The sequence below is a fragment of the Camelus dromedarius genome, chromosome X (assembly GCF_036321535.1).
Source record: "Camelus dromedarius isolate mCamDro1 chromosome X, mCamDro1.pat, whole genome shotgun sequence".
NCBI lineage: Eukaryota > Metazoa > Chordata > Mammalia > Artiodactyla > Camelidae > Camelus > Camelus dromedarius.
The window spans coordinates 33,209,782-33,235,460 of record NC_087472.1 but is presented as its reverse complement, the minus strand read 5'-3'; the positions used below and the strand labels follow the sequence as shown (position 1 = coordinate 33,235,460).

The following is a 25,679-nucleotide window of genomic DNA, read 5'->3' as shown; positions in this document are numbered from 1 at the left end:
CCTAAAGCCCCTGTAACTGTAAATGACTCAGACATTGGTTATGGGGTTTAAAAGGCAACGTTACTTCCTTTTTCTGGAAGTGAGAGGTATGTGACTTGGATGTGTGATTCTTTCAGCATCTATTTAATGTCTCTCTGTTGTGCTCCAGGAGAGAACTGACTGTTGTTATGATTATTCATTGCACTGTTTTCATAGCAAAATAAACAACTGGCAGCAAAGTGCCATTATTGGGGGTAGAATAAGTTATACAAAGTCAAGGCCAAAATGAAATATTATGCATCAAAGAAAAGAATGAGATGAATCTTAAATATATTAATACAGAAAGAAATATAATCAAATGTAAAAATCATATTACACACCAAAGAGACAAAATATCATTAATGTAAAAATCCCAGATGGAAAACAATACTCTCTATTATTTTCTTAGGACATACAGACATATCCATATCTATGGAAAAAGATTTTGAATGGTACATACAGAACTGATAAAATAGATTTGATCTGAAAGAAGTGGAGGAAGAAGAGGATGCTCAGCTGATGAGAGCTGACTCTAATATTAGAGTCACATTGTAAGGTTTAACCAGGAGAATGTATTTCTATTTTATTTATACACCAAAATATTACTTCCTGAAAAATGATGAAAAAATATTTAAAAAAATTTTAGGAATATATTTAAAGAATTGAAAAAACTGGGGGGAGGGTAGAGCTCAGTGGTAGAGTGCATGCTTAGCATGCACAAAGTCCTGGGTTCAAGCCTCAGTACCTCCATTAAAAAAATAAATGAATAAATGAAATCTAATTACCCCTCCTTAAAAAAAGAATTGAAAAATGGGATAGTATTTTTTTAAAACATTTTTTATTGAGTTATAGTCATTTTATAATGTTGTGTCAAATTCCAGTGCAGAGCACAACTTTTCAGTTATACATGAACATATATATATTCATTATCACTTTTTTTTTCACTGTGAGCTACCATAAGATCTTGTATATATTTCCCTGTGCTATACAGTATAATCTTGTTTATCTATTCTACATTTTGAAATCCCAGTCTATCCCTTCCCACCCCCCACCCCCTTTGCAACCACAAGTTTGTATTCTATGTCTATGAGTCTGTTTCTGTTTTGTATTTATGTTTTGTTTGTTTGTTTTTTCTTAGGTTCCACATATGAGGGATCTCATATGGTATTTTTCTTTCTCTTTCTGGCTTACTTCAGTTAGAATGACATTCTCCAGGGACATCCATGTTGCTGCAAGTGGTGTTATATTGTCGTTATGTTGTTGTTTTTTATGGCTTAATAGTATTCCATTGTATAAATATACCAAATCTTCTTTATCCAGTCATCTGTTGATGGACATTTAGGCTGTTTCCATGTCTTGGCTATTGTAAATAGTGCTGTTATGAACACTGGTGTGCAGGTGTCATCCTGAAGTAGGGTTCCTTCTGGATATATGCCCAGGAGCGGGATTCCTGGGTCATATGGTAAGTCTATTCCTAGTCTTTTGAGGAATCTCCATACTGTTTTCCACAGTGGCTGCACCAAACTGCCTTCCCACCAGTAGTGTAAGAGGGTTCAAAAATGGGACAATATTAATACAACATAAAAGAGAATTGAAGGGGAATAGCTTTGAAAAACAGATTATCTGGCAACTATTCATTATCAAAGAAACTATTCAATTAAGAAATTGTATAGAGCTAAGAACATAGGTTAAACAAAAACATTAGAAAAACTGATAGAACTAGAGATAGTGACAAATTCAATAATAAATAAAATTTACTGAAATGTATAAATCAATAATTTTAAAACAGATTAGTCAGACTGAACAGAGAAAAAAGTAGCTGGATGAAATGTAAAAAATTCTACTGATAAAGTGGAGAGGCAACAGAATGAAAATGTAGAAAATAATATAAGAAATTTATAAGACACGGTGCAAAGGAGAGTGACAGTGACTGAGGAAGAAGACAAGATGGATCAGCATTTCTCCAAAAAATGTTGAGGTAAATCAAGTTGCAGATTCACAGGGTGATCCTGAAAAGCACAGGCTAAGAGGAAACCTGAAAAGCCACTACAGGAAAAAAAGACACAATATTAGTCAGAGTCCTATCACAGACAGATGTGTATCAGTCAGTGCAGTCAGGGAAACAGAAACCAAATGGGTTAGTAAGAGTGGGGATTTAATAGAGAGAATTGGCTCAACAGGCTTGGGACATCTAAATAGACATAAATTGAAGATTAAAGATATAGCAGGCAAACCAAGGGAAGATCTGAAAGCCTATAGGAGGGGAGGATGGTTCCCTCAGTGCTAGGACACAGACTTCTGAGGAAAAGAGACTGCTTAACTTGTGTTGGATGCTAAAAGGGCTCAGCAAAGGGAAATCCACAAACCAGGAAACCTGTCTCTGCATAAGGGAGCTGCCTGGATGGTGCCGAGCCATACAATCTCAGAGAAGGACTCCAGTCCACACAGACCTCTAAGGAAAGGGAGATCCCAGAAGACTGCTGCTGTAGGGCTTTCTGTTGGTGCAATCATGGGTGCCTTGGAGTTGGCAGATAAACAGAAAAATGGACATTTCTGAAGGTCCTTTGTTGGGATGACACTATGAGGAATGGGAAACAGAGAGGGAAGTCTCTCTCTCTCTCTCTGTCATTCTCTCCCTCTCTCTCTCCTTTCTGTTTTAACTATTTTATCTTGAGTGAATTACAGTGAGGTCAGATGCAGATCAAGAGAGAGAAGTCAGAAAGAATGCTACCGTGTTTAATACTCACAGTTCCCTGGTGAGAACACAGCATGCCACGAAGTGTCACTCAGGAGAAGCATCGGGTCAGTCTCAAGGCAGAGGGAGAAGGGGAGACTGTGGGCAAGAGCCTTCATCACAGATTCTGGGGGAAGAAACAGGAAAGGCAAGGTAAGCAGGTTTAGGATTGACCAGTTTGAATAATTTCATCAGGCTCTAGGGCATGAGGGCTGTCCCTGTTGTCTGGTACCTGGTCCTGGGATGATAGTGCAGGAATATAATAGTCTAGAGTGTGAGAGTCCAATAAGGGAGGTGGTTGGGGGTGTGGCCTGAATAGGCTGCTTGAGAAAGGGAACTGATAGGACTCTAGTGAGGCCCTCAAAACTGAGTCAAGACAGAATTTTTAAAAAGATTTGTTTGCTTATTTATTTATTTAGTGGTAAAAGGCACATAACATAAATTTTCCATCTTAAATTTTTAAAAATTTACAGTTCATTGTTATTAAATACACTCATATTGTTGTGCAACCATCACCACCATCCATCCCCATAAGTCTTTTCATCTTATAAAACTGAAACTCTATACCCATTAAAAAAATAACTCCCCATTCTCCCCTCCCCCTCAGGTGCTGGAAACCACCATTCGACCTTCTGTCTCTATGATTTTGACTACTCTAAGTACTTCATATAAGTGGAATCACATAGTATTTTTCTTTTTCTGAATGGCTTCTTGTCACTTAGCATTATGTCTTCAAGGTTCATCCATGTTGTAGCATATGTCAGAATTTCCTTTTTTTGGTAAGGTTTTTAAAGGCTGAATATGGTATGGATATACCACATTTTGCTTATCCATTCATTCATTGACAGACACTTGGGCTGCTTCCACATTTTAGCTGTTGTGAATAATGCTGCTATGAACATGGGTTTACAAAAGTCTCCTTGAGATGCTGCCTTCAATTCTTTTGGATCTCCATCCAGAAAAATTGCTCAATTCTACGGTAATTCAATTTTTATTTTTTTGAGGAGCCATCATACTGTTTTCCACAGCAGCAGCTGTACCATTTTACATTCCCACCAACAGTGTACGAGGGTTCCAACTTCTCCACATCCTTGCCAGCACTTGTTGAGCATCTTTATTATAGTTCTTTTGAATTCTCTTTCAGTTAATCATATATCTACATTTCATTTAGGGTTAGTTTCTGGAACTTTTTTTGTTTGGAACATATTTCCCTGCTTCTTCATTTTCCTTGATTCTTTGTGTTGGTATCTGTGCATTAGACAAAAAAGCCATCTCTCCTAGTCTTCACAGACTGGCCTCATAAAGGAGAAGACCAGCACCGGTTACCTTGGCCAAAGATTCTGGAGGCCTCTCAAAGCTTTGTGCTAGTCCAAACAACCGTCTTTGTTCTTAGCCATCCAGAGGTATCTGATCACTCCCCAGGGAGAAGCTGGAAGCTGTTATTTATCACCTGCTTGCACTGTGCTGAGTTGATGGGTGGAGCTAGGGTGAGTTTTAGCTTGCTAGTTCAAACTGCAGACTTTTTTCTTAGTGTCTACAGTATTCTGGGTCCTATCAACACTCAGACAGGCAAGGCAGAAACCAGTACCTCAGGAATCCCCCAGCAAAGTAGAACATTGGACATATGGCCCAGTTCTTGCTTTCCCTCCCCAGGTACAAGCTTGGAGCTGAGAGTGCCTTATGATCATATGGCCTTGTGACAGATGTAGTGCTTGAAAGAGGGTGTCTCGAATTTTCCTACTGGCTTACATGTGGCTGGTTTCACTCTCACTCTGGATCCTGGAGCCTCTCAGCTAGTTTCTGGATTTCTTTCAAAGAGAGTTGATCAGTGTATTGTTCAATTAGTGTGTCATTGCTTTATTGATATACTGCTTTCAAGTTCATGGATTTCTACTCTTATTTTTATTATTTCATTCTTCCTGCTTGTTGTGGGTATAATATGCTCTTCTTTTTCTAATTTCTTAATGTGGTAATTCAGATCATTGATTAGGGATCTTTCCTTCTTTCCTATTCATGATATAGATTTCTAAGTATTGTTTTAGAAGCATCACAAAAATTTGCATATGTTGTGTTTCATTTTTATTCCATTCAAAATAGTGTCTAATTTTCCTTATGGCTTCTCCTTTGACATATTGAGTTACTTACGAATGATGTTTAATTTTAAAACAATGGGGATTAAAAAATTTTTTTTATAATTTATTTCTAGTTTAATTCCATTATGGTCAGAGAAGATATTTTGTATAATTTTAGTATTTTCATCTTACTGAGGATTTTTCATGGTCTAAAATATATGTATATAGATAGGTACACAGACGTGGATGTAGGTGTAGATGTAGTATAGATATAGGTATATATATCCACGCATTCTATTCAAATTTTATTGTTGTATTCAGTGGCAGAGATGGGTGGCATGTGCTTATTTTGTATTACCTGGAACCAGAACCAACGTTCCCATTTCCATATGTTTCTCCCACTATTTTCATCTCACAAACACACACAAAGCCTACAAACCAACTCCCTTTTCTTCAGAAGACTAAATATAAATCTTTATACCCAGAAGCCAATAGTCAAGGCTTACTTTAAATGCCAGAGCACTAGAAAGTAAAGATGTATAAAATATACTCCACTGTTCGATGAATACGCCCTGCGTATATAAATATCCCAGTAATGCAGTGGAAAAATTATGTTTGTCACAAATGTGAGCACAAAACTCTCCTTTGCTTTAAAAAAAACCTGGGGGGAGGTTATAGCTCGGTGGTAGAGCACATGCTTAGCATGCATGAAGTCCTGGGTTCAATCCCCAGTACCGTCATTAAAATAAATAAATAAATAAATAAACCTAATTACCTCCCCCTTCACCCTCCCCGCCCAAAAAAACGATAAATACATTGAAAAACCCTACATTTTACTATGCTGAGTAGTTCAATCACATATCAGCTGGACTCTGAATCTGGATAAACAAAATGTATTCTCATTGTGTTTCACCTGGGCCAATAACTTACCCCAAACTTCCCAATTTTAAGGGAAAATCTTTTTCAACTTCTCATTTAGTTTAATACTCTCTTTTATCCTAAAACTCCAAATATAATTGAATGTTTCTTTTAATACAAAGGCGAGTTTATATAAAAATGACATATAAATACATTTGAAGATAATTGCTTTTGAAATACACTGAGAGATTAGAATTCTTTCAGAGTGTAGCCTGTGCTCTGTATTGTTGGCCAAAGAACAGAAATGACAAAAGCCTTTCAAGAGAAATCTCACAGAAAAAGCAGTTTATTCTCAATGTCTAGTACAGTGATTTTTAAATTTGAAACTTTGGATTATCTCCCAAAGTTCCTGAAATGGAAGAATCCACAAAAATATTTCCCACATTTCTCTTCCTGCTAATTATTTATATTTATATTAAGTCATCCTGGAAAACTAATGATTTGAACAGCTTTATTTTTCTTTTTGAGATTAATACAGCAGATGTGTTAAGAACTCTTTTATGGTCCCTAGATTAGAATCAATTGAAAAATAAGATGGGTGACAGAGAGGTGGACATCAAAATGTTTACTTTATTCCTGATATTTAACCAAAATGTTTGCAAATAATTCCCCTTTGAGCTAGACAAATTTACTTATTCAATCTCTGATACTGCTAGAAAATCACTGCCTTCACCATCTCCTAGCACCACAGAACAGGTCCATTTTAACTTATGGCATAAAGAAAGCCAGAATGAACTCTTATTGTAGACAGATTCAGAGACAAAAGAAGGGACTGATCCAGGCATACTCAGTGTCTTCTCCCAAGCTCACCATTCATCCTCCCCAAGGGAGAGAACGTTAGGGAGAGAGAGCAGGAGTGTTACTGTGAAGTCCTGCAACAAGGAAATAAGTACCGAGGGAAATAGAGGAGCTTTGAGCCACTGTCATTCCAAAGTTTTGTAAGATCTTTGTTCTTTTAACTCACATGTTTTAATCATTAGTTAAACTTACAATAAGCCAAGTGGGTAGCTGGGTATCCTGTCACCAAATTTTACTAGAAGTGTCTTTTCTTTTTCTCCAGCATATTGAAACTTTCTTACTTGCTTACTGAGCCCTGTGCTACTGGCACTGCAGTCAGTATTACCATCAATTCATTGTGGCCTTTGTCCAGCCACCTTGCCACCCATGCTCTCACTAGCAAGATTTCCCACACCCATAACAGCAAATTTTTCATTTACAAACATAACCCTGCTGTCTCTGTAGCCCTGGTCTCCTACTCTAAGTTCACTCCCTCTCCTACTTCCCATCCTCGCTTACATTCATCTATGTTGTTCAATGTATTTCATCAGAAGTTCTAACATAAGATCACGTTTAGATAGACCAACAATAAAATGACCAGAATGTAGAGATGCTCCAAATGTGAAAACAAAAGAAAAAGCTCTCATTTCCCTTTATGAATTTCCCATAAATAAACTCCAAAGACTTTAATAAAAATTGTTTTGCTCCTATGTCAAATTAAATTAAAGCCTAGAGGTTTTAAACTCCTCCATCATGGTTTTTTTTTTTCTATTTAATTTTGGCCAAAGGTGTTCCTGACACCTGGGTAAGGCTGAACTTATGTCAACAGCTCCGTCCTCCAATGTATTACATTGGAATGAGCATAGCGTTTTTTTAAAAAAATCACTTGGTTGAGGTATGATTGACATAAAAAGCTGTACATTTTAAATGTATACAGTTTTGAGTTTGCAGGTAAATATACAACCATGAAAACGTTATCACAGTCTATGTCATAAAAATATCCATCACCTCCAAAAGTTTTCTCCTGTTTTCTTTATTACTATTATTTTTTGTGATAAAAGCACTTCATAAGATCTACCCTCTCAACAAATTTTTAAGTATTCAGTGCATTATTAACTATAGGCATGATGCTGTATAGTAGATCTCTAGGACTTATTTATTTTGCATAACTGTTTGTACCCTTTGATTAATGCCTCTCTGTTGGTAAAGTGTTTTTAAGCCTCAGAAATCACAGGAATTGAGTGACAGGTTTCTCATGAGCTTCATTTAAAAATACAGAGAAAGAACAGGTCTCAAAAGATTTGATTTCCATAATACTCCTTCATTTAATTCATTTAAAAATATTTTTGGGATACCTCAAGTTCTAGGCACTGCTCAAGGCACTGGATATGAAGCAGAAATAAGAGAGGCAAAAATCCCTGTGGTCCTGAAGCTGGCATCCTAGAAAGCTCATAAATGTAAGTAGAACAGAAGCAACTTCCAGAATTTTAAAGCAATTATGCCATGGAAAATTACGTTCCCAGAACACAGTACATGGTGTTACCAAAGACCGTAGCAACAACTGAATGGTATTTGATGAAAAGAGGGTGCATGGACACAATCTTAGCTTCACAGTAATGCCAATAATTTATGCAACATGTTTAAATGATAAAACCTAATCATAAATTCAATGGGAGAAATCTCCTTTTAAGAGGGCAATTATGGAACTATATTATTTAAACATCTATGGATGAGTGGGAAAGACCCACTCATGAATACTGACTCCTCTATCAGAGGGTGTCATTTGAGATACTGCTATCTTCTAAGTTTAGAAATTTGCAATGATTGGCAACCCCAGTCACTAGTTCCTACCTGAAGTGCCTACCTTTACTATTTAGTATATTTAAGTCCTCTTAATTTCCATTTCTAGTCAGTGATTCTGCTATGATGATACTTAATACATACGGGTTTTGTTTAGTGACACAGCTTCCAGACTACGTCATGAGTGTACATTTTTATCCTATGCCATAATAACTGCTACCACATATTCATACAAAGGAATTGTATAGACCTGTGAAATCTGCTTAGGACAAATGTTAGTTCAGTAAGGTTACAGGATAAATCATCAACACACAAAAATCAATTGTATTTCGATATGTTGACAATTGACATGCAGAAATGAAAATTAAAAAAACAAATACTTTTTTTTTACTTTTTTAACTGACATATAGTCAGTTTACAATGTTGTGTTAATTTCTGGTGTACAGCACAATGCTTTACTCATACGTGAATATACATATATTCGTTTTCATATTCTTTTTCACCATAAGATGTTACAAGATATCAAATATAGTTCCCTGTGCTATATAGTATAAACTTGTTTATCTATTTTGTATGTACCAGTCAGTATCTGCAAATCTCGAACTCCCAATTTATCCCTTCCAACTGACGTCCCCCTTGGTAACCGTAAATTTGTTTTCTAAGTTTGTGAGTCTGTTTCTATTTTATAAATAAGTTCATTTCTCTTTTTTTTTATATTCCACATATGAGTGATATCATATGCTATGTTTCTTTCTCTGTCTGGCTTACTGCACTTAGAATGACATTCTCCAGGGCCATCCATGTTGCTGCAAAGGGCATTATTTTCTTATTTTTTATGGCTGAGTAGTATTCCACTATATAAATATACCACTTCTTCTATATCCAGTCATCTGTCGATGGACCTCTAGGTTGCTTCCATGTCTTGGCTATTGTAAATAGTGCTGCTGTGAACATTGGGGTGCAGGTACTTTTTGAATTAAGGTTCCCGCTGGATTTATGCCCAGGAGTGGGATTGCTGGATCATGTGGTAAGTCTATTTTTAGTCTTTTGAGGAATCTCCATACTGTTTTCCACAATGGCTGCACCAAACTGCATTCCCACCAGTGTAGGAGGGTTCCCATTTCTCTACACCCTCTCCAGCATTTATCGTTTTTGGACTTTGAAATGATGGCCATTCTGACTGGTGTGAGGTGACACCTCCCTCATTGTAGTTTTGATTTGCATTTCTCTGATAATTAGCGATATTGAGCATTTTTTCATGTTCCTATTGGCCATTTGTATGTATTCATTGGAGAATTACTTGTTTAGTTCTTCTGTCCATTTTTGGATTTGGTTGTTTGCTTTTTTCTTATTAACTTGTATGAGCTGTTTATATATTCTGGAGATTAAGCCCTTGTCAGTCTCATCTTTTGCAAAAATTTTCTCCCATTCCATATGTTGTCATTTTGTTTTGCTTATGGTTTCCTTTGCTGTGCAAAAGCTTGTAAGTTTAATTTGTTTATTTTTTATTTTATTTCTATTGTTTGGGTAGACTGCCCTAGGAGAACATTGCTGAGATGTATGTCAGATAATGTTTTGCCTATGTTTTCTTCTAAGAGGTTTATAATGTCTTGTCTTATGTTTAAGTCTTTAAGCCATTTTGAGTTTATTTTTTGTATGGTGTGAGGGAGTGTTCTAACTTCATTGATTTACATGCAGCCGTCCAGTTTTCCCAACACCATTTGCTGAAGAGACTGTCTTTATTCCATTGTGTGTTCTTGCTTCCATTATCAAAGATTAATTGACCAAAAGTTTGTGGGTTCATTTCTGGGCTCTCTGTTCTGTTCCATTGGTACATATGTCTGTTTTTATGCCAATACCATGCTGCTTTAATTACTGTAGCTCTGTAGTATTGTCTGAAGTCCAGGAGATTTATTCCTCCAGCTTAATTCTTTTTCTTCAGTAATGCTTTGGCAACTCTGGGTCTTTTGTGATTCCATAAATATTTTAGGATGATTTGTTCTAGTTCTGTGAAAAATGTTCTGGGTAATTTGATAGAGATTGCATTAAATCTGTAGATTGTCTTGGGCAGTATGGCCATTTTAACAATATTGATTCTTCCAATCCAAAAGCATGGGATACCTTTCCATTACTTTAAGTTTTCTTTAATTTCCTTAATCAATGAAAAAACATGTACTTTATAACTCCAAATAAATGAAAATACTTAGGCATACACTTGTTAAAACATGTACAGGATCTTTGTGCTGGTAATTACAAATAATGAAAGAAATAAAAGAAGATCTACATGAATGGAGAGGCATACTGTGTTCTTGGATTCGATGACTCAACTTAGTAAAGTCTTTAGTAAAAGTAGGAAAGATGTAAATTTCTCTGTAGATTTATTGCAGTTCCTATGAAAATCTCAGTAAGTCTTTTGTAGGTATAGATAGCCTTATTCAAAATTGTATATATAAAGGCACAGGATTTATCATAATCAAAACAATTTTGTAAAGGAAGAATGATACCATTTTACACAATGTTGTATGTATCTATATTTATAACTATTTCATAATGAAGATATTTTCATATTGGTGGAGAGATAGATACATAGTTCAAGGGAACAGAATAGACAACCCAGAAATAGACTCATACAACTATGCTCAACTGATTTTTGACAGAGGTGTAGAAACAATCCAGTAGAAGAAGGATCGGCTTTTCAACAAATGGTGTGGAGTAATTGGCCATTGATAAGCAAAAAATAAACTTTGACTCAAACATAACACTTAGTTTAGGAACTTAACTCAAAATGGAGCACAGCCTTAAATGTAAAACAAAACTATAAATTTCTGGGAAAAAAAGTATAAGAGAAAATCTTTGGGCGATAAGATTAAGCAGAGTTCTTACACCAAAAGGATAATGGAAAAAAAAGGGAAAAATGATCAATTAGGCCTCATCAAAATTGAGAGCTTTTGCCCTTGAAAGTCTATGTGAAGAAGATGAAAAGAAAAGCTACAAAGTGGACAAACATTTGCACAGTACATATCCAACAAAGGACTAACATTTAGATATATTAGAGAACTCTCAAAACTCAACTGTAAATAGAAACTAGAAAGTGGGTGAAAGACATGAACAGACATTTCACCAAACAGAATATAGAGATGGAAAACAAGCACATGAAAAGGTATTCAATATATTTAGCCACTGGAGAAATGCAAATTAAAACCACAATGTGATATCACTACATACTTATTAGAGGAGCTAAAATAAAAGATAGTAGCAGTGCCAACTATTGGTGAAGCTGCAGAGAAATAGGATCACTCATATATTGCTAGCGGCAAGGTGAAATGGTACACACATTCTGGAAAATTGTTTGGCATATTCTTATAAAGCTGAACATGCAATTATTACAGGACCCAGCATTTGCACTTTTGGACATTTTTCTCAGAGAAATGAAGATTTATTTTCACAAAAAAAATAGTCACACAAATGTTCACAGCAGCTTTATTTGTAATAGTCTAGAATGAAAACAACTCAGTTATCCTTCACAGGGTAAAGGGTTAAAGAAACTATAGTACAGCCATTCCAGTCATAGTGTGGAATACTACTCAGTAATAAACTAAACATGTTATATACACAGCAACTTGAATAAATCTCCAGGAAATTATGATGACTGAAAAAAGACAAACACAAAAGGATATAAATCTTATTATTTCATTTATAACATTTTTGAAATAATATTTGAGAAATGGAGGAGAGATTAGTGTTTGCCACTGATTAGGGATGGGCAAAGGAGGAGAGGGAGGTGAGTATGTTTATAAAAGAGCAATAAAAGAGATCTTTGTGGTGTTGAAACTGTTCAGTGTCTTGACTGCTGTGGTGAATACACAAAACCACTCAGGGAAAAAGATGTATATGATTAAATACACACACACAAACTCAAATAAAACTGAGGAAATCTGAGTCAGACTAGTGGACTGTGTCAATATAAATATCTTTGTTGTGATATTATGCTATACTTTTGCAAAGTGTTACCAGTGAGGCAAATTGGACAACAAAATGTACAAAGAATCTCATTAATGATTTATTATAACTGCTTGTGAATGTAGTTATTTCACAAAAACTTAATTACAAAAAAGTTTTAAAAAACATAATGTAGCAAGAAAAATGGTAGAGTAGGTAATGACAAAAAACTTGTCCTCCACAAAAGTAATTAATAAATGGGGAAAAACCTGTCAGAATCAACTTTTTTTTTTGCTTTTTTTAAAAATTGAAGTATAGTCAGTTTACAATGTTGTGTCAATTTTTGGTGTACAGCATAATTTTTCAGTCAATTATAAACATACATATAATTCTTTTTATATTCATTTCTATTATAGGTTACTATAAGATATTAAATATAGTTCCCTGTGCTATACAAATATAAATTTGTTGCTTGCCTATTTTATACATAGTGTTAGTGTCTACAAATATCAAACTCCCAATTTATCCTTTCCCACCCCCTGTCCCCTCTGGTAACCATAAGTTTGTTTTCTATGTCTGTGACTCTGTGTTTTGTAAATAAGTTCATTTATTTCATTTTTTAGATTCCACATATAAGTAATATCATATGATATTTTTCTTTCTCTTTCTGGCTTACTTCACTTAGAATGACGATCTCCAAGTCCATCCATGTTGCTGCCAATGGCGTTATTTTATTCTTTTTTATGGCTGAGTAGTATTAAATTGTATAAATATACCATAACTTTTTTATCCAGTCATCTGTTGGTAGACATTTAGGTTGCTTCCATGTTTGGCTATTGTATATAGTGCTGCTATGAATATCGGGGTGCAAGTATCTTTTTAAATTAGAGTGTCTTCCAGATATGTGCTCAGGAGTGGGATTGCTGGATCATATGATAACTCTAGTTTTTTAAGGAATCTCCATACTGCTTTCCATAAAAGTTGTACCAAACTGCCTTCTGACCAACAGTGTAGGAGGGTTCCCTTTTCTGCATACCTTCTCCAGCATTTATTGTTTGTGGACTTTTTAAAAAAATTGTTTTTAATGAAGTGTAGTTGATTTACAATGTTAGTTTCAGGTGTACAGTAAAGTGATTCAGTTATACCTACACATACATATGTATTTTTTTCTTTTCAGATTCTTTTCCATTATATGTTATAAGAAATTGAGTATAGTTCCCTGGTGCTATACAGTAGGTCCTTGTTGGTTATCTATTTTTTATATAGTAGCTTGTATCTGCTAATCCCAAGCTCCTAATTTATCCCTCCCTGCCCTTTCCCTTTGGTAACCAGAGTTTGTTTTCTATGCCTGTGAGTCTTTTTTGGGGTTATAAATAGAATCTGTATTTTTTTAGATCACATATAAGTGATATCATATATTTGTCTTTCTCTGTCTGACTTACTTCACTTAATATGATAATCTTTAGGTCCACCATGTTTCTGCAAATGGCATTATTTCATTCTTTTTATGGCTGAGTAATATTCTATTGTAGGTATGTGTGTATATATATGTATACACACACATGTACCACATCTTCTTATATTTAGGTTGTTTTCATGTCTTGACTACTGTAAATAGTGCTGCTATGAACATTGGGGTTTGTGGACTTTTGAATGATGGCCAATTTGACTGGTGTGAGTTTGTACCTCATTGTAGTTTTGATTTACATTTCTCTGATAATCAGCAATATTGAGCATTTTTTCATGTGCCTATTGACCATTTGTATATTTTCACTGGAGAATTGTTTGTTTAAGTCTTCTGCCCGTTTTTGGATTGAGTTATTTGTTGTTTTGTTATTAAGTTGTATGCGCTGTTTGTGTATTCTGGATATTAAGCTCTTGTCAGTTACATCATTTGCAAATATTTTCTCCCATCAGTTCTTTTGTAAGAACTATGGGCACTAAATGAAAGCTTGCAGTGACCAGGACAAGAATCAAGGAAAAACAGCTGAATCTTGGTAAGAGAGTTTTGTGACATTTTAACTTACCTTGGCTGCAACTTCCATTCCTCAATTTGGTGGTGGCATTGAAGACAACAAGCTGTATTCTTGTGTAGGTAGCTGTGCTAGAAGGATAATAGAAACCTTATTCTAAAAGAAAGGTGGTTGATTGTTTTGATCTCTTTGGTGGATCCCTGGAGTACTGGGTTAAAGGCTTGCTCTTATCACACCTAACTTACCCAGCCTTGAGGCAGTTACAGGGTACATTTTTTGAAAACATTTAAATGCAAATATATTAGTTGCTGTTGCCCAGGGTAATGGATTACAGTTGGGGCAATTAATAGACTAACTAAAATGCCTAGGAGTAAAGGCTGGGGATGATATATTTGGGAAATAAGGGCTAGCAAAACGATGACTTATTCCTGGGAATACAGAAAGCCTCCTACAAGCCCAGGGTACAGTGCATACTTAGAAAAGATCTGAGAAGGCTATAAATTGTCATCTCTGACTTCTATGCTCTGTGCAAGCGAAAAAAGGAGGAAAGGCAGAGTTACAAACTTACAGGCTCAGTGCTGAAGGCATGCTCCAACATATACAAAGGCCCCATCTGCAAACACTGGGATTTAAAAAATTTCAGACGTTTAAGGAAATCTCTGTCAGATCACTAGCTGACTACTAAGCAAGCGGAAGAAAAAGGAGACTTAAATGTTTACAACATGACAAGGAATTCAGACTTTACAAAATTAGTCCAGAAGTCACTAAACAAACAACAACTACTACTACTACTAAGAAAAAAAAAAAACTACAACAATAAAGCTGGAAGAGGGAGAAGAAACTTATTTACTGAGTGGCCCAGTTGTCAAATTCAAAATGTCCAGTTTACAACAAAAAATTAAGAGATAAACAAAAAGACAAGAAAGCATCATCCATACACAGGAAAAAGACAGCAGAAACTGCTCCTGAAGAAGCCCAGCATTTCCTTCACACCAAAACCAGACAAAGATATTACAAAAAAGGAAAACTATAGAACAATACCTTTCATGAACATGGGTACAAAAATCTGCAACAAAATCCTAACAAGTTGAATCCAACAATGTATATAAAAAAAATACATCATGACCAAGAGAGAGTTATTACAGGTATATAAAAGGGCTGGTTTATCATTCAAAAATTAGTTAATGTAATTCATCACATCAACAGGCTAAATAAGAAAAACTGCAGGATTATATCAACAGACACAGAAAAAGCTTTTGATAAAAGCTGACACAGATTCATGATGAAAACTCAGAACAAGCTAGGAATAGAGGGGAACTTCCTAAGCTTGATAAACAATATCTACAGAAAACCAACGACTAACATAACACTTAATGATGAGAAAGTAGATGCTTTCCTCCTTAAGTTGATGAACAAAGCAAGACGGCCACTTTCACTATGCCTTTTCAACATTGTACTGAGTGTCCTGGTTAATGCAATTAGATAACAAAAGGGAATAAAGGAATACAGATTGGAAAGGAAGAAATAAAACTCTCTTTGTTCGTAGAAGACATCATTATCAATGAAGAAAATCCCAAAAGAATCAACAAAGATGTCCGAGAATTGGTAGACATTTATGCAAAGTTGCAGGATAGAACGGTAATATACAGAAGTCAATTGCTTTCCTATACGTCAGCAATGAACAACTGGAAATTAAAATTAAAAACACATCACCATTTATATTAGTACAAAAAATGAAATACTTAAGCATGCATTTTATAAAATATGTATAAGATCTTTATGAGGAAAATTATAAAATTTTCACAAAAGAAATAAAAAATGTAAATAGGTATTTCATGTGCATGAGTAGAAGACTCATATTGTTAAGATATCAGGTCTTCCCTACTTGATCTATAGACTCAACACAATCCCAATCAAAATTCCAGCAAATTATATTATGGATAAAGAAAACACTGATTCTAAAATTAATAGGGACAGGCAAAAGGCCCAGAATAGCCAACAGAATGTCCTATTATTTTCCTTTTTCTTGACTAATTGCTCTGGTTAGAACTTCCAGAATAAAATTTCAAAGAAATGGTGAAAGCAGTCATTCTTGTCTGGTTTCTGATCTCAGAGGGAAAGATTTCAGTCTTTCATCAGTATATGTGATATTAGGTGTGGATTTTTCTTAGAAGCCCTTTATCAGTTTGAGGGAGTTCCTTACTATTCTGAGATTGTTGAGTGTTTTTTTCTGTATCAGCAGAAATGATCATGTGGGGTTTTCCTTTATTCTATTAACATGGTGTGTTACATTGTTTGATTTTTGTATGATAAGTAACCCTTGAATTCCTGGGACAAATTCCACTTGGTCATAGTATCTAATCTTTTAAATTTACTGTTGTATTCAGCTTGCTGGTATTTTGTTGAGGATTTTTGTATCTATATTCATGGGGGATATTAGTCTGTAGTTTTCATGTGTGGTTTTCGTCTGCCATTAAGAACAGGGTAATGCTCGCCTCAAAATGAGTAAGGAAGAATTCCCTCCTCCTCTATTTTTTTCAAAGTTTCTTAGAAGGATAAATGTCCATTATTCTTTAAAAGTTTGGTAGAATTCACCAGTGAAGACTTACTTGAGAGACTTTTCTTTCTTGAGTAGTTTTTGATTACTGATTTAACCTCTTTATTTATTATAGAACTATTCACATTTTCCATTTTTCCTGAATCAGTTTTGATAGTTTGTATATTTCTAGGAATTTGTCCATTTCATAAACCATAATCTGTTGACATCCAATCATCATAGTATTCTTATTACCCTTCTGATTTCTGTAAGTTCAGTAGTAATATACTCACTTTTATTTCTGGTTTCAGTGATTATTATCCTCTCTCTATTTTTCTTACTCAGTCTACATAAAAATTTTTCAATTTTGTTGATCTTTTCAAAGAACCAATTTTCATTTTGTTCATTCTTTCTATTGTTCTTCTATTCTCTATTTTATGCTTCTTCTGTAAGCTTTATTTTGTTTCTTTTGCTAGCCTTGCATTTAGTTTGCTCTTCTATTTATGTTCTTTAAGGCATTAAGTTAGATTATTGATTTCATACCTTTCTTTTTATTATAGGCAATTGTGACCATAATTTTCTCTCTGAGCCCTGCATGAGTTGCATTCCATAATTTTGATATATTGTGTTTTTATTTTCAGTCATCTCAAGTTATTTTTTAAATTTCTCTTGTGTTTTCTTCTTTGATCCACTGGTTGTTTAAGTATGTGTTGTATAATTTCACATATTTGTGTATTTTCAAATTTTCCTTCTGTTATTGATTTCTAGTTATATTCTTTTGTGGTCAGAAAATACTTTGTGTGATTTAAATCTTTTTACATTTACCGAGTATTGTTTTGTTGTCTAACAAATGGTTTACCTTGGATCCATGCGCACTTGAGATGAATGTGTGCTCTGCTGTTGTATAGTGGAGTGTTCTGTATGTATCTGTTATGTTTGGTTGGTTTATAGTGTTGTTCAACTCTTCTATTTCTTCTTTGATAATTTCTGTAGTTCTATCAATTATTTTAAGTGGGATATACAAGATTACATCTATTGTTGTAGAATCGATTTCTCCCTTAAATTCTGTCAATTTTTGCTTCATATATTTTGGGGGTTTGTTGTTACCCATGTATATGTTTTAATTGTTATATATTCTGGATTACCTGACCCTTTTATCAATATATAATGTCCTTCTTTGTATCTTGTAATTAAAACAAAATCCAGTATTAGTATGGCTAACCAGCTCTCTTTTGGTTATCCTTCTCAGGCTTTTTTTCCTGCTGTTGTATATTGTAGTTGTTTGCTTGGTGAATTTTCTAATTTTTCTATTTTTGTAAAGAGTGTATTCTTTGTTGCGTGTGGTCACTGAAGTCTCTGTTCCATTAGCCTAGTGGCCAGCTAGTGATTTGACAGAGATTTCCCTAAAAGCTTGGAGTCAATTTAAAAAAGAGGAAAGCAGAAGAAGAAGAAAAAGAAAGGAAAAAAGGGAAGGAACAAAGCAGAAACAAACAAACAAATCTCCCCTGGTCTTTGTACATTCGCTCTGTTGTGGGGTGCTTTCAATGCTTAGATAGGCCATTAAAAACTCAGCCTTAGGTTTTACTTCCTGCTTATATTGAGTCTTAAGATCAATCAGAGGTCAAAGCTTGGGCCTTCTCAGGTCTTTTGTGAGTATGCATTTAGTCTTGGGTATGCATGTGTCCTTCCAGAGTCCCCAATATAAACAAAAGCATTTCAAACCCTTTATTCTTCCATGTATCTCCTTCCCTAGCTTCTTCCTTGCAACACTTCAGATTGTCTGCTTCCTGCCTTGTCTGTTATTCTTTGCTCCAGATGGTGGCTTGTGTGTGCCTTTACATGCTTTTGACAAATGCTATCAGGGAGCTACTCCAAACTTGAGAAAGTTCTGAGGGATGCAAAACAAAGGCAAACCCCTGAACAATCCCTCAGGGAGCTGCTGGACCGGCCACAATACATAACAACATTTCTCTGAAAACAAGATTCATGTTACTCATCTAACATTAGCAAGCCATACCAGGTATGTGGGCTGTCATCCCCATGGACACCTTTGAGATGGTGAGTGGCAGATGATAGACAGGTAAATTAAAATGCCTCAACACTCTCTTACCAAAAATTATCAACTACTTTCTTCATTAAGGACTCCCTAGATTGTTGTATTTATAAAATTGTGGTTTAAGAAAACCCCACATAATATAAAAGTTATCATCATGAATTTTATGTTACAGTTCAGCAGTGTTAAGTATATTCACATCGTTGTGAAACAGATCTCCAAAACTTTATATCTTGCCAAACTGAAACTCTCTGTCTATTAAACAATAATTTCCCTTTTCCTCCCTTCCTAGCTACTGGTAACTCCCATTCTACTTCTGTTTCTATGAACTTGACTATTTTAAATACCTAATGGAAGTGGAATCATACAGTATTTATCTTTTGTGACCAGCTTATTTCACTTAGCATAATATCTTCAAGGTTTGTTGTGGTAACCTGTGATAGGATTTCCTTCAGTTTTAAGGCTGAATAATAGTCCATTGTATGTATATACCATACTTTGTTTATCCATTCATCTGGCAGTGGACATTTGGGTTGCTGTTGCTCCTTTTTTGATTAGATTCCAGAGTTTCAAAAAAGTTGATTCTGACAGTTTTTGAAAGCTTATTTGTTGGTTCAGTAGATTGAAATTTTCCTGGACTTCTCTACAATTTCAGCAATGCCAATGAATAAATATTTTTTAAAAATTCTGTATCACACATTGAAATCAACATTGAAAATGCATATCACATGTTACAATTTTTGTTTGCAATGATTTTGTCTGAACATCTGTCCTCCTCTTAAAACTAACTAATGAAGTAAAAGTTCACCCACATTGAATAGGAAACGCGATGTACTTTTTTATTATATTTTTATTAAATTTTTATTAAAGGAGCGTCTGTAAAATCAGGGAGAAATTAATAAAGTGGTTTCATTCTTCCCATAAATTCAGCTACAGTAGTCATTACTGTGAAGAAATATATAAATGATATTACATGTGAGTTGTAGTGACCTACCTTAAGAGTTACAAATGCAGTCAAGTCTAGGTTGAGCTTTTAGTGTTTACTTTCACATCAAGTTTTTAAAATAGTTTTTCTAACATTTACTTAAAAAAAAAGTCATTTCAAGTCAAGATAAACAGTTAATTGGCTTCAGATTTTAACTTTTAATTTGTGTATGCAAGCATACTTCATTTTATTGTACTTCACTTTATTGTGTTTCATAGATATTGTGGTTTTTTTCAATTGAAGTATAATTGATTTACAATATTGGTAGTCTCAGGGGAACAGCATAGTGATTCAGTTTTTTGCAGATTATATTCCATTGTAGATTATTACAAGATATTGGTATAATTCCCTATGCTATACAGTAATTCTTGTTGCTTATCTATTTTATGTATAGTAGTTTGTATCTGTTAATCTCATACTCCTAATTTATCTCTTCCTTCTTTTATAACCATGAGTTTGTTTTCTATGTCGGAGTCTGTTTTTGCTTTGTATATACATTCATTTGTGTTATTTATTAGATTCCACAAATAAGTGATATCATAATATTTGTCTTTCTCTGTCTGGCTTATTTCACTAAGCATAATATTCCATTTGCAGCAATATGGATGGACCTAGGGAATATTATGCTTAGTGAAATAAGTCAGAGAGAGAAAAACAAATACTATATGATAGTGCTTTTTTTTTTTTTTTTTTTTTACAAATTGAAGGTTGTGGCAACCCTGTGTCCAGCAGGTCTATTGGCACCACTTTTCCAGCAGCATTTGCTCACTCTGTGTCTCTCTGTCACATTTTGGTAATTCTCGCAGTATTTCAAAATTTTTCATTTTTATTATATTATTATGGTGATCTGTGATCACTGATCATTGATGTTACTATTGTAGCTGTTTTAGGACTTCACGAACCATGCTCATGTAAGATGGCAATCTTAATACATCTGTGTATTCTCACTGTTCCACCAATTGGCTGTTGCCCCATCTCACTCTGTCTCCTGGTGCCTCCCCATTCCCTGAGATACAATATTGAAACTAGGCTAATGAATAATTCTACAATGGCCTCTAAGTGCTCAAGTGAAAGGAAGAGTAGCAAGCCTCTCATTTTAAATCAAAAGCTAGAAATGATTAAACTTAGTGAGGATGTATTTGTTGAAAGAAGAGATAGGCTGAAAGCTAGGCCTCTTGTGCCAAACATTAGCCAAGTTGTGAAATCAAAGGAAACATTCTTGAAGGAAATGACAATATAGATGATATCCAGGAAGAATCAGGTGCCCTTCCTTTACCCCAAACTATACACCCAGGAACTCACAAATATGAGGAAGGCTGGAGAGCTCTGGTTTTCAAATACAGGCAGTTAGTCTATGAGGTTAAGAAATATTTCTCATTATTGTGATGAAGAAGTGCACCCTAGTCATTTTAGAAATTAGATTGTCATCTGGCTCACCTAAATCCTCAGAGCAGAGCTTTAAACCACACATTGCTTGGTCTCTTGATTCACAATTGTATGAATGAATGAATGAATGAATGAGGTAGTAAAGAAAGTATTAGAACCAAGAGATAGAGATGGCTCCACTGAGAAAACTGAAGGTGAGTAATATACTAGAATAAAAGGGACACAATATTATAGACTAAATACAGCGTGTCTTCCCAGGGTATAAAGTCCACATATAGTGTGCTGATGGTGTGTTGTCAAATGGTCCTCAGGCTCATGAGGATCGTGAGGAAACTATGTGGAAGGGTAAAGGCTGTATGCTCAAAGAGTCTTGGTCTTAGGCAGGAGGCAGGGTCTGGAGAAAGTTCTGTGGAATCTGAAGCTTAGACATTTTGGAAGGCTTTCTTTTAAAATGACACGAAATCAATCATGAAAGTGAACATTTATTTAGAATGATAAGATAATGTATAACAAGCATTAAAATGATGACAACTACAATAAGCCAAAATTCCAAAGAAACCATACATATGTATGTGTATTATCTATATTAACACAGAAACACCACTTATGTAGCTGCACAATCTGAAGTCTGATGAAGTGAACATCCAAGGTGAGAGATAGAGCAGTTTTATTGAAAATCAAAACATAGAACTTTTGTAAATTTTACATAAAACATGCGGCCACGTGAACACATAACAAAAGCCCAAGAGTGACAGCTGTCTCACTCTAGGAGTAAAAATGCAGACAGGTTCACGTTAAGCCTTTAATGTTTATTTTTACATCAAGTTTTTAGAATAAAATAGCTCTCTTTATATTTATTCTCACCAAAGTCTTATTTCAAGTTAGTATAAGCAGTTAACTGGCTTCAAACTTTAACTTGCAGTTGTGTATTTTTAAACGTATCAGGATAATTATCATATTTGGCCAAATAGAGACTTTTTCTGTGACCCATTTCCAAATTCACAGATTCTGGTCCATCTACTCTTTCTAGTAGTCTGGAATGATTTACCAGTTGGAATATATATTATTGGAAGCAATTGGAACTACCATACGAATAAGCCACATGATAAAAATTGCCTGGTTTGAAACAAGTGACCATGTAATTGGAGATACAAGACTCAGAACAAAGTGCTTGCATTTTCTACAGTTTATATCAAACTGGATGGGCTCTTAAGTGGTCAGCCTGGACTTACACATCGGGAGTAGCCAGACCACGAATACAACGATTCTAGCTGCCTTCCACACGTGGTCAGAAGGCTATATTAAGATACAGCCACTGTTAGTTATGAAGACAGCCAAAAGCCTGTCTGTTTTAAGGAACCATTTAGCTATTGAATAATAGACACTCCCACAAATGGAATTTCAGGGAAGTGTAGAACGAACAATCCTGTTCAAGGCTGCCAAAATTATTTTCTGCATGCTGAGATGTTACTCACACACACATAGACTGCATGCAGGTTGTTCAGTTACTTTATTTTTGAATTCCAGATTGTTTTCTTGCAAAAAGTAATTGCAGCTAGTTATAATATATAGCAAAGCGTCTCTATCTTTGGTTCTATAACTCAGAGATATCTTTTCCAAAAATAAATAAGCATGGCAGGAAAAATAATTCGGCTATCTTAAGAGAAAACCCAATATTTTATAAAAATTAAGCAAAAATATATAATTGACACTTTTTAACTTTTTCTAATTATCTTGCTTAGTATCTAAAACCAGTGCAACTTTAATATTAAAATGATTGTGCACACTGTATTTAACTATACAGCATAGACACAAAAATGTCAAAAAACAAAATAGTACTTTCCCTTATGAATCATTTAGGAATTATGCATTCTAAAAATGTATGGGAAAGTAGAACTGCTGAAATATGTTAATAAATTGAAGAAGTGTAAGAAAAGGAAATGAAGATGTAGCAATACTCAAAGATCCTAGAGATTGCAAAAAAAAAAAGTGAATACATCGCTCGAAGTCTCCCATTTCTGGAAAATATTTTTATGTTAGAATCATTCGGAGATTTTCTTTTTAAACTAGTATCTGTGGAAGCTTCCTGTTACGGCTGGACTCTGAGAAGGTTTAATGAGCTTCATTTGTTAATGGTTTCCGTCTCTTTTCAAATAGGATTTTTGCATCAAATAATTCTCGTTCCCTGTATCCTAGAGACGGCCCTTTTAGATACTTCGCTTCCGCTGTCTTGTAATCTAATCCATCAACAGCAGAAATTGAACAAATGATTGCTTCTGGCAGAAGAACTTCCAGGATAAATTTAATTTTATCATCTCTTATCAGAGTTAGCATTTTTTCATCTATTTGTTTGTAGATTTCTTGTAAATATTTCACCACCTCATCCAATTGATCTTCATCCTCAAAGTATGTTTCAATACAGGGTGCAAACCTATTTGCATTCAAAAATGATTTCAGCCACCTGGACCCTTTCGTGCCTTTTAAAATGGCTAAAAGATGGCTCTCTGTTCCCTTTGCATTCACAATGAAGTCCACTAGGTTCTTGTTGGCTCGGTCCCGAGCAGACTTCATTCGGTCTGGAAGAATTTTCTGGAAGGACATTTTCTTGGTCTGGGAAGTCACAACCATTGGTTCCATGGGATTTTCATTATGCAGCTTTGGAAATAAGTTCCTGAAGGTATCCTGTTTGATTACTTTCCGAAGTGGATAACTAATGTCAGCAGCATAATACTCCAGGAAAGAGCCCGTGAAAGAACCACAACCTATTCTAACTCTGTAGTCACAAATCAGTGACATGCACCAGTCAATACTTTCGCTGTAATCCTCCCTGGCTTTTTCCACTAGTGCTTGTTTCTCTTTACAATCAAATTTCTTTAATCTTCTAAAGGACACTCTAATGCCTCTCTTTTCAGGATTCATATTTGCCTCAACAAAAAGCACACTTGCTTTTCTCTCTTTTCGCCTGATGCTTTTTACCACCGCTGGCCAAAATGGGTATTTTTGATATTTAAACCAGACAATCATTCCTGTTTCAAATGAACGTGGCTCATAATGAAAAAGGAAGCGTGGAAGTTCTTCATCTTCCTCATTGTCATCTAATATGGAAGCATCAATAGAATTTAGATTCACTGACTTGTCAGAAGCTTGAAATTCTTCCCCAAGTTCCTCAAAATCCAGGCTCTGAAGATTTCTTTCATTATTCACAAGAAGGAATGAATAATCTGTGACACGGTTAGAGGCACCAAGTGAAACCTGACATTCCCATGAAGAAGGCCTAGGGGATGCCACAGCATCTGTCTCTGATTCCACAGTAGGTTGATTCTGGCTGGTATCTGAGCATGGATTTGAGGGACCCTCTCCAGGATCTTCAATATTCTCTGAGAAGGTAGAGCATTCAGAGGAAATAGCTGGGGCCTCGGGGCAGATGTCCTGGGCCTCCTCTTTCAAAGCTTTGGGCACAGTAAAGATATCCGACGGCAAAGTTGGAGAGAACTTTTCCTCCTTAACACATACATCCTCCTCTTTGATTGTGGAAGGCAAAGTCATAATTGTGGAGATGTCGATCTTTTTCTTGCTCTCCTTTTCATCCTCATCTTCTGAAAGTGAAGGGAAATTCTGGCACCAGCTGAAGTCTTGTGATGACTTTGTTTCCATTTCACTCGGCATAGCGTCAATGATTGCATGTACCTGTGATTTGTCATCATACGGGGAATCATCACTCTCTGAAGACACTAACAAGGATGCTGGCTTTTCATTTTTCTCAAAACACTTTGGAAAATCTTCCTCGTGCTTCTGATACTTCTTACGAGGGGGTGAATCAGAAAGCTTTTGTGGCACATTCTGAGACAGCGTAGTGGTCTCTTCTTCATCTGAACTGCTTGCTTGAGTCAAATTTGTTCTCTCACTCAGAATATCCAGTGCCACTTTTAGTGACTTTGCATAGGCTGTTTCCTCGCTAGGTGGGCCACTGACCTCTGACTGTGCTGCTAGTGAGGAGGCAATAGCTTCAACTTCAGACTTACTTAGGATCTTTGTCTCTGTGCTTTCCACATTAATTTTTTCATCTAGTGAGAGTATTTGAACTTCCAGAAAAAATGTCTTCTTCCTCTTACCATTTGACGAAGTCTCAGATCTGGACAAAACTTTTGCTGGCCACAACTGGTCTTGCCAATTACATAAGACATACTCAGCATCCATTATGATTTAGATTTGTGTGCCAAGAGGTTATTATTAGAGATTAAGGTGTCTGGCTATTCCTGTCACTACTAAGGCAGTTCCTACCAAAAACAGTACTTATACCAATGCCTCTTTTAGAACTACAAAGAACCACAAAGGTTTTATGACTTGTGTGGCCTGTTCTCCTCCAGGTGAATATCCCAAGGATGCTTGAACACGTTGTTTGAATGGGACAATATGGAAGATACTGAAATAGGGAAAAGGAAAAGGAGAAAAGTATAAGCAAATAAAATTATTTTGCCAAAGGAGATG

The 25,679-nt window shown here is 35.3% G+C and overlaps 1 protein-coding gene across 13 annotated transcripts in view; it reads right to left on the bottom strand.

Moving 5' to 3' along the window:
• Positions 1 to 1,820: 1,820 nt before the first annotated feature.
• The window catches only part of PWWP3B (PWWP domain containing 3B), a 48,329-nt gene continuing 24,470 nt past the window's right edge, over positions 1,821 to 25,679 (bottom strand). For 8 of the 13 annotated variants that reach the window (XM_064482882.1, XM_010980026.3, XM_064482885.1 and 5 more), the window contains one exon: positions 21,348 to 25,614. In XM_064482882.1, coding sequence (XP_064338952.1) covers positions 23,304 to 25,388 — 2,085 coding nt within the window. In that variant the 5' untranslated portion in view covers positions 25,389 to 25,614 and the 3' untranslated portion in view covers positions 21,348 to 23,303. Of the gene's footprint in view, positions 2,880 to 14,285; positions 14,363 to 21,347; positions 25,615 to 25,679 lie in introns of those variants that run through there. The other 5 variants (XR_010379416.1, XR_010379417.1, XR_010379415.1 and 2 more) reach the window with 5 other exon arrangements.